This window comes from Lycium barbarum, chromosome 6 (assembly GCF_019175385.1).
Source record: "Lycium barbarum isolate Lr01 chromosome 6, ASM1917538v2, whole genome shotgun sequence".
Classification (NCBI taxonomy): domain Eukaryota; kingdom Viridiplantae; phylum Streptophyta; class Magnoliopsida; order Solanales; family Solanaceae; genus Lycium; species Lycium barbarum.
This window is the reverse complement of record NC_083342.1, coordinates 125,979,829-125,989,788: the sequence shown is the minus strand read 5'-3', so window position 1 is coordinate 125,989,788 and position 9,960 is coordinate 125,979,829. Positions and strand designations below refer to the sequence as shown.

Below are 9,960 nucleotides of genomic sequence, written 5' to 3'. Positions count from 1 at the left end.
AAATAAGATAGTTATTATTCATAAATAAGTCTTAGAGATAGCTATGACAAGTAAATTTTCCTAAATAAAAATCAATCAATAACACACTAGCTAGCAGGTACAATTTCACTCTAAGGTAAAAAGGGTCCAATTTCACACCATAGCAATTTCCTATAGCATCTTTCAAAAGGTCACTTAATATTTATAGGACCACAAAGTCATGTGCAATAGGTCCACATTCCATTCTTTCCTCGCTATACACACCACAATTTAATCAGCATTTATCTATGATCACCTATACACCATTTACAACCAAAATAGCTGGTATACTTCTTTTCCTACTGATCTTCTCTCTCTTGCAATTATTCATCTAACTTTATCAACCCCACAATTGTACTACCATTGTAGCTTTTTTGGCTCATGTAGGTACATCTCTTTGATAACATATTCAGTATGCAAATGAGCCATTCATCTTATGTTGTATACAATAGCTCTACAAAAAACATGATTATTGAAGATAGCCAAAAAGACCAACATGTGCAAGATGATAGCCCTGGGAGTAGCAATACAGCTGATACTTCAGATGACCTCAGTTTCCGGAATCTGTCAAAGCTCATTCTCCCTCCACTTGGTTCCAATGGGTACAACCAGAATCAAACTCAGGAGAAAGGCTTTATCATCACTCCAATGGATACAAGATACAGGTTAGTAGAATTAACGAGTTTAACTTCTATATACTGACAATACATATCATGAAAAAATATTTATACTTTTAGATCACCTACAAGAGCCAGTGGACAAATTGAACTCATATATTCGAGATCCATATGCCTTCATGACAACCCCAAGAATCTGTCCTTAAATGAAGAAGAAAAAAGGGAGTGGCAAGCCAAGAAAGAAAGAAAAAAAAAAAAAAGGGGAGTTGTAGATGTAAACGTCTAGTCTCACTTCTTGCAATTGTTGGGTCAGAAATAGAACGTACCAACTAATTGAAGCTTTTATGTGTGGACTGTGGAGTGCCATTCCTTTAACTAAAAAAAAACTAGAGTTACGACTTAGTTTAGTTTAATCCTACGAGAAGCTTTTTTCTTTTACTTTAGAAAACCCTCTATCCCCAAGCCGCTTTAATTTATTAGGTTGGGTAATTTTGTTTTTTATGCGACATAATCATGGTGAAGGATGAATAGAAACCCTATTTACTTAAATAAATTTCTTAAATCAAAATCGAGAAGTACTTTTAGGTGCTAAAAGACTCAACATTAAGATCACGTCAGACATCAATTAAATTCACTCTACTAGCTAATTAATTACATTCATTGAAATAATCATAGTCCAAGTGTAAATTATGTCATACACCAGTAGTATATAGTGGGGCGTAAAATCCGTCATTAATAATTTTGAATATGTGAGATGGATGTGTATGCAGATGTTGGGAGACAGTAATGGTAATAATGGTGGCGTATTCACTATGGGTATGTCCATTTGAGATAGCATTCATGCACTCCAACCCAAACACAACGCTATACATCATCGACAACGTTGTGGATGTCTTCTTTGCTGCTGATATCTTCTTGACTTTCTTCGTTGCCTATATTGATGATACAACTCAGCTCCTTGTACATGACAGGAGAGAAATTGCTATAAGGTACGTATTCTTACATGATTAATTTAAGTGATTGATATACACCGAGTCACTGACAAATAAGATTTTTTTTATACTATCTGTATATATAATGTAACATTTGATAGGAAGTTAACAATTCAAATTCTGTAAACAGACAGTGCATACATTTATTACACCATCAGGTTAAAGTTGACTTGGAATAATAGACAACTTTTATTAACAAATGGTGTATGATTACCTGAAAAATACAGTAGTAATCTACTATAACTGGTCAAACTAATTCCTTTTACTAGGTTTCCAAAACATAGATATTTACATTTAATTATCTTACAAGTACATCTGATTGTGTAAATAAATTTTACATTAATATATATTGCGCGCATAGAACTTTTAAAACATGCATTTTGTTTGTCACGTACGGGAAAAACGTTAGACCGCCTCAAATGTCTTAACCTAGCTACCAAGTATCACCCACAAAGAATGGCACTAATTAAAGTTAACTCAATCACTTGGAAAATAATTGCTCCTTTTGTTAACCTCATTAAGAAAATCAAAAAGCTTTTTGGGTTTACAAATGACAATCATATATAGAATTATACGTAGATCAGGTATTTATGTCGTGTTCAAAATAATTCTTGATGCACATTTAGAATCTTGGTCCTTTCTTCCTTTCAGGGTTACACTCTACGGGATCAGAAAGATGGATTATTTGAATATATATCAAAAATAGTAAGAGAGGTATATATAAAGCACAATCTAGAAATATTGACCAGTCTCTCTCATTTTTTTTTTGGGTCAAAGAAATGTATAAAGCAACTTGAATTTTTAATTTTATAAAGATTGATATTCTTTCATATTACGAATGAAATTTGTGGTGGCAAGTAGATTTGATCCTCTAGAAGTAGAAGGAAACGTCTTTCTCATCTTGTTAGATCGTTAGGTATTTTATAGAGAAAATACTCAAAATACCCCCAACGTTTGACCAAAATCCCAACTACACACCTAACCTTTGCGGGGGTCCTATTACCCCCCTGGACAAATTTTTTCAGTATCAAAATGTCCCTTTTTTGCTGATGTGGACAAGAGCGTGAATGCACCGCCCAATGTCGCGTGACAGCCTTTAAAAAACAGCATCTGATGTGTTTTGGAGCGCCAACTCAGCTGCCACATGGATGCCACATAGATTAATTTTGAACTCCCTCCATTTTTAGGCTACTTCATCTTCTTCTTCACCCTATTTAATACCCATATCCATTTTTTTTTGTCAAAATAATACCCATTATAAATTCATAAAACATAAAAAATAATACCCCCCACGAAAATCTAATCTTGTTAAACGAAAAACGAAAATCTGAAGAAAAAAAAATGAAAAATATGAAGAAAAAAAAACGAAAAATCTGGAAAAAAAAACAAGGTTGAAAAATCTAATCTTGTTAAAGAAAATCTGATTGGAAGTTGCTTGTTTGGAGTTGCTACTTGTTGCTTGGTTGGAGTTGTTTAAGCACTAGTTCTTTGAGTTGATTTGGGGAGAAAATTAAACTCCATTGCTAGGAATTTGGAGAAAGTTATGAAGAACACCAAATGGATTTCTTTAAATTCTTGATTGTTTGATCAAATTAATGGATGAACTTTGTTCTATTTGGTGTTAGGAAGCTTCCTTTCACATTTGGGTTTGTTTGGATCAGATTTGAGGAAGTTGGTGTGATTTTTTTTTTTCAACTCCTAATGAAGATGATGATGATGATGATAATGTTGATGAAGATGAAGGAGAATTGGGTATGGGTTTGAGAATTGGGTATGGGTTTTCGGATCCTTACTAAAAATGGAGTATGGAAAATTGAGAGATTTTTTTTTTTTGAAGAAGAAGAAGAGTAGATGGATGGAGGAAGGGGGGAAATTAATAAAAAAAATGGGGCGAAATTAAACACGTGGCACGTGGGCCAGGCGCGTGTGGACAACCGCCATTTAATATTTGAGGGTTGGCAGATTGGACTGCCACATCAGCAAAAAAGGGGCATTTTGATACTGAAAAAATTTGTCCAGGAGGGTAATAGGACTCCCGCAAAGGTTAGGTGTGTAGTTGGGATTTTGGTCAAACATTCGGGATATTTTGAGTATTTTCTCTATTTTATATTTGAACTCTTTTGCATAGTAAAGTGGAAGCCCCATTACCTTTTCTTTTTTCTTCATTTGCCAATACTTGGTTGTTCAATGATTACACGATATCAAAATCTATATATCTTTTGTGTTCTGACAATTTGACTCAATATATTATAATTTGGCTAGATTCTCTCCCACCCCACACGCACCATCCAAAATAAGTTAATATACAAAAAAGAATTAACATAAACAATTCACAACTCCCCTTTTATTTCCACTTTCAGATTTTAGAATAATCTTTTGGCTATGCTATAAGAGAAAAGGTGGTAGCACGGAAACATAAAAAATGAATACAATCTTCAAGCACTAATATGAACCATATGGCATATGCTAACTGCCAAAGCCCTCCACTCTGTGGCCGAAGTCGATAAATCTTGACCTGCCAAGTAGTCGTCCACTGTTTACGCTTCGCAGTATTTCACAATTTTAAATTTTTCGCGTTATCTTGAAGAGTCAAAAGATCTTGATATTCATTTCACGGTTTTGAAATTCGCACGTTATTTTGAAGAGTCAAAATATCTTGATATTGAAGACACTTTTTTAAAAGAAAAAAAAAATTATTACATAGGGGCTAGGGAAGAGGAAATGAGGGAGGGGATATAATGTGAGGAATCAAACCGGCCCTCACCAATAAAGTGAAAGTTTTAATAACCAATCAACTGATCTACTAAGATCCCCATATTGAAGATATTGAAGTCTCGCTTTCAAGATCATAAAGTTAATTTGCCATAATAGTCGCATAATTTTAAGGGAAAAGTACGTAAAATAAGGAAAAAGAATGGCAATTTATGGTTTTCAAGATAACGAAAAGATCAAAGTTTAACTTCAAACAAATATTAGTGTTACTAATTCTACTTAAATATCCAATTAATTACACAATGTTACTTGAATTTCTGTATGTGTTTTTTGAGGTAAGACTAGAGTCGTGATTTTTTTTTATTTTTTATTTTTTAAATTTCCCTCCCTTTGGGGTTGTAAGTTGGGGGTAGGGATGTATACCGGTTGGTTCGGGTTTCTCAAATACCAAACCAAATCAATTGTGTCGGGTTTTTAAATCTATAAATTAAATCAAACCAAACCAACAAAAGTCGGGTTTTTTAACTTCGAGTTTTCTCGGATTTTTGGTTTTCTCGGGTTGTTCTTTTTTTTTTTTTTTTTGGTAAAGTCTTCATACAAAATATATAACTTGTGCTTCGAATATTTCTTTAGTCCTAGTAAGATATAACTACCTAATTGAGCTGTTTCTTAAGAAAATGACACAAAATGTGTGATGAGTGATAACATTGTACTAAAATATTCAACAAAAAAAGATAATGAACTCGCTAAGCCATCATGATAATGATCATAATCTAAAAGTACTAAAAGGAAAAAGTACAGCTAATTATTAATTGCATGACTATATATTAAAGAAAAACTAAATTAAGTTATTTTTTTTCATAAACCATTGCAAAATTAATAGTTTGTATTAAAATATATCCAACATTATTGTTATTTCTCGTGTTAAAATTGAATTTCTTTTGTTAGCATTAGTATTGATTTGAGTTTTGTTTGATCTACTAACATTAATGGGCTATAATATAAAACTTAATGGACCATTAAAAATTCTAAGCTCAAGCTTGAAATAATATGTTAAAAGACAAAAACTATGAAAAATTTAAGAAATGTTTATAAATTACATAAATAGATGTTTTTATGTATAAAATATTTTAAAAATTATTTATGCATGTAATTTTGTGTTGTTTTAGTTCGGTTTGACTTTTTTTTTTTTTTTGGTTAAAACCAAACCGAACCAATTATGATTGGGTTTATTTTTTCAATACCAAGCCACTAATCGGTTTTTTTCTCGGTTTGACTCGAATTATCGGTTTGGTGCGGTTTGTCGGTTTTCTTTATACACCCCTAGTTGGGGGTGCTGACCGTCTGACCAACAAGTTGTGAATAGTGAAAAATAAACGAGAGTATCTAAGTGAGATTGAAACGAGGAAATGAGATCTCTTGCCCTCTTATAATTTGAATAGAAGAAAATGGTCTTTTTAGTTCTCTTATGCGATTTTTTTCAGATATCTTATGTGTAAAAAATAAAGATCTCTTATAAAAGATCATAAAACTAAAAATATTTTGTAATGGCCTACAAACCCATTCCCCCGATTGAAACCTTACATTTATAATATCCGTAAGAGTCCTCCGTAATAAGTGTGAGTTTTGACTCTCAGAGTCTTTCCTTTTATAATTTTTCCCGCCTCCTAACTCCTAAGTGAAGCAAAAAAAAAAAAAATGGTGAAAGTTAGTGACGTACATAAGATTTGCATTATAATCATGTTAGAGTTTCTTTATTATGTTGACTCTTCATATATTAAGTAAGACGATAGCTAATACAATGATGATGATAACAATACAGATACTTATCAACATGGTTTATAATGGATGTGGTCTCAACCGTACCATTTGATCTTTTTGCCTTGTTGCTCACTGGCAAACACCAAGTCGGCGTTTCTTACTCCGTTCTAGGAATGCTCAGATTCTGGCGTTTTCGCAGGGTCAAACAATTTTTTACCAGGTCTGTCTCATTTTTACTACTAAGTTATCTAGATGGCACTTGGCATATTAACGCACCACCATTTCAAAATTATTACTCTGAACTCTTTCATTTATTGGCAGGCTAGAAAAGGACATGAGATTCAGCTACTTTTGGGTCAGATGTGCCAGGCTTCTATTTGTAAGTACTAAAAGACAACATATTTAACTTATACACGGTTATCCTTGAGACATCTGATAATGTAAAAGGATAAAAGTCAAACTCTCAGAAGAAAAACTAAATGAGTTGTTAAGTAGTTTCCCAAATCTGACCAAGTCAATGGCATGTAACAGGTAACACTATTAACAGTTCACTGTGCTGGATGCCTCTACTATTTGCTAGCTGATAGATATCCACACCAAGGAGATACTTGGTTAGGAGCTATGAATCCAAATTACAAGGAGACAAGTCTTTTGATTAGGTACATTGCAGCTCAATATTGGTCCATGACCACCATGACAACTGTTGGCTATGGCGACCTTCATGCTGTCAACACTTTGGAAATGGTCTTCATCATTTTGTACATGCTCTTCAATCTTGGCCTTACTGCTTATATAATTGGTAACATGACCAATTTAGTCGTCCAAGGAACTCGTCGTACCATGGAATTCGTAAGCTCTCCGCTTTTCTTTGGATTGTCAGTGTATATATATGTTTCATCATTCGAGGTGGATCAAGTACTTTAGAATTATGTACATATTAGACTACGCATCCAGTGTTTTCAAGTTTTAGATCCACCTCTGTGAATCATCACTAAATAAGCGCACAGTGCATGTGAAATAAAAAGAAATTGAGATGTAAGTGATTTTTTATGGTATGTTGCAGAGGGATAGCATCCAAGCAGCATCGAATTTTGTTTGTCGAAATCATTTGCCTCCAAGATTAAAAGACCAAATATTGGCTTACATGTGTTTACGATTCAGGGCAGAGAGCCTAAACCAGCAGGAATTGATTGAACAACTTCCTAAGATACTCTGCAAGAGCATCAGGCACCATTTGTTTTTGCCAACAGTGGAGAAAGTTTATCTTTTCAAGGGTGTCACAAGGGAAATTCTGTTACTTTTGGTAAGATATAACTTTGTTGAAAATGGTATATATATGTGTAATTATTGAAGCGTGTTTTGTGTGATCATCGCAGCATGCCCCCTCACGTGCGGGCCTGGTACTTTTTCATGGTCCAAGCACGTGGAGATTCGATCTCAATACCTCTGCCTCTACTGATACCATGTTGAAGTGTGTGACCATCTAATCTAAAACCTTAAGATGTTAGAGAAAGCACAGTTTTATTATTTAATAATATTCTCAACAGTAATTGTGTGTCTAATTGATGAATCTGCAGGTTGCAGATATGAAGGCAGAGTACATACCACCAAGAGAGGATGTAATAATGCAGAATGAATCGCCAGACGAGTTGTACATCATAGTATCAGGAGAGGTGGAAATGATTGAGTCTGAATTGGAGAATGAGCAGATTGTTTGGACTTATAAATCTGGAGACATGATAGGAGAAGTAGGAGCATTTTGTTGCAGGCCTCAAAGCTACACGTACCGAACCAAGACACTTTCACAGCTCTTGAAGATAAGAACACGTAATTTGATTGAAGCAATGAAAACCAGACAAGAAGATAATATCATCATGATCAAGAACTTCCTTCAGGTTAGTGCAAACTACCTTGTGATGTTTTCCCACTGGCCAATTTAGAGCTGAATCTTGATATGTGCCTTTGTTATGGTAATTGCAGCATCACAAGAAGCTCAAGGGCTTACGGCTTGGAGATTTATTTCCTGAAGTTAAGGAAGAAAATGGTGACCTAAACATGTCTGTCAACTTGCTAATTGTTGCTAGTACAGGTAATGCTACTTTCCTTGATGAACTTCTCAAGGCAAGATTAGATCCTGATATCGGAGACGCTCAAGGAAGAACCCCACTGGTACGTCCCTTCGTGGCCTGCATGTACTTGAAAAAGACTTTTTCCTTTCATTTTACTTGTCTGTGATGCCAATAACATTAGTTTCTCTTTCACAGTTTATGACATTATGTTTCTCTTTCTGATGCATCAGCACATTGCAGCATCGAAAGGGCACGAAGAGTGTGTTATGGTGCTTCTTAGACATGGATGTAACATATACCTTCAAGGTAGTCATTCTCGAGATATATTACTGTAAACTTCACCTAGCTAGAATGTTTGACAGGGCTAATTGGCTAACCAATGTCTTGATTGTACCATAAAATGCAGATGTAAATGGTCACACCGCGCTGTGGGAAGCTATAGCAGCAAAACACCATTCAACTTTTCGCGTATTGTACCATTGGGCTTCCGTCTCTGATCCCTGTGTTGCTGGTAACCTCTTATGCACAGCAGCTAGGAAAAATGACTTAACAGTGATGAAAGAACTCCTAAGACATGGATTACAAGTTGACTCAAAAGATCGCGATGGATCAACTGCTATTCATGTTGCATTGGAAGAAAATCATGAAGACATGGTAAAGCTACTTCTAATGAATGGAGCTGAGATTGATGATAAGTTAAAGTACAAGCTTAATTCGATGAACCTAAGTGGGATGCTGCAAAAACGTGAAGTAGGACACATGGTTATGGTCCCCGACACAATGGATGAAGTTGCTCAAAAGTGGCGCGAACAAGAGCAGAAGTACAAACCGGAGAGCACCAGCAATCAATCGTCTTTTAGAGTTGGCATATACAGAGGCCATCCTGTGATCAGGACAAGAACTCATTGCAGTGAACCTGGCAAATTAATTATGCTTCCAAATTCACTTGCAGAGCTCAAGATCATTGCAGGTAATTTACTTTTATGCAGTTTCTGATATTTCAAACGTAACAACATAGCATACGTGTGATAAAACGTTGAAACATGAAAAGAATTGATAATATTATTGTTTGTGACTGAGACATTTTTATTATTATATTTGCGTGTTATACAGGTCAGAAATTTGGATTTGATGCAACAAACACATCGGTGACGGATCAAGACGGATCAGAAATTGACTCTATTGAAGTGATAAGAGATAATGATAAGCTATTTATAGTTGAAGATCCAAACTATTTGTAGCAATACCTACTATGACACTTAAGAAGTGTATATTCACATGCACAGCTTGCTATATATCACTAAAGCACTCAGAAGAGAAATGTATGGTGGACATTCAGTCCTTCCCAATTTGTGTGGCATATTGAGCACTAAGTTATTAAAACATCCAATCAATTCCCTAGTGATGTATTCTCAAACTTTTGCCTGAGCTTGTTGCAATGGAAAATCAATAAATAGCGTCTAAAGTCAAGTAATAACAAATAATGTTCAATTTATGCATAACAAGTAATGTTGCATGATTCTATATTATTTTATTTTAGTTAAATTTAACACCTTCTAAGTCACAGTAGTGGAGGAAAATATTACTGAGATGTGAAGGAGTTTGACGGGGCATGGAGTTTAAAACAAAAATAGACTTTTAAAATTTGTGGTAAAATAAACTTTACAAATTTATATGGTTATAAATATTTCATTAAAGGTAAAATAGGAAGTTTGAAGTTAATTTTTTATTAACTATGAAAAGATATCGTTCGTTTTAAGACTGACTAAAAAGAAAAAGGCGTCACATAAA

General features: G+C 34.4%; 1 protein-coding gene across 1 annotated transcript; it reads left to right on the top strand.

Annotated features, from left to right (window-relative positions):
- The first annotated feature begins 267 nt into the window (after window positions 1-267).
- LOC132598687 (potassium channel AKT2/3-like) lies at window positions 268-9,570 on the top strand. Its single transcript, XM_060311702.1, has 11 exons — window positions 268-683; window positions 1,406-1,624; window positions 6,162-6,320; window positions 6,422-6,479; window positions 6,632-6,949; window positions 7,164-7,403; window positions 7,678-7,995; window positions 8,081-8,269; window positions 8,400-8,475; window positions 8,576-9,139; window positions 9,283-9,570. Exons 1-11 carry the CDS (start codon window positions 433-435, stop codon window positions 9,408-9,410), a joined length of 2,520 nt encoding a protein of 839 aa, XP_060167685.1. The 5' UTR covers window positions 268-432; the 3' UTR covers window positions 9,411-9,570.
- Window positions 9,571-9,960: the final 390 nt, after the last annotated feature.

Coding starts and splice junctions, on each gene's coding strand:
- LOC132598687 (XM_060311702.1), top strand. CDS start 433: ATGCAAATGAGCCATTCATCTTATGTTGTATACAATAGCTCTACAAAA. Junction 6,480..6,631: donor GATGTGCCAGGCTTCTATTT/GTAAGTACTAAA, acceptor GGCATGTAACAG/GTAACACTATTAACAGTTCA. Junction 7,996..8,080: donor TGATCAAGAACTTCCTTCAG/GTTAGTGCAAAC, acceptor TGGTAATTGCAG/CATCACAAGAAGCTCAAGGG.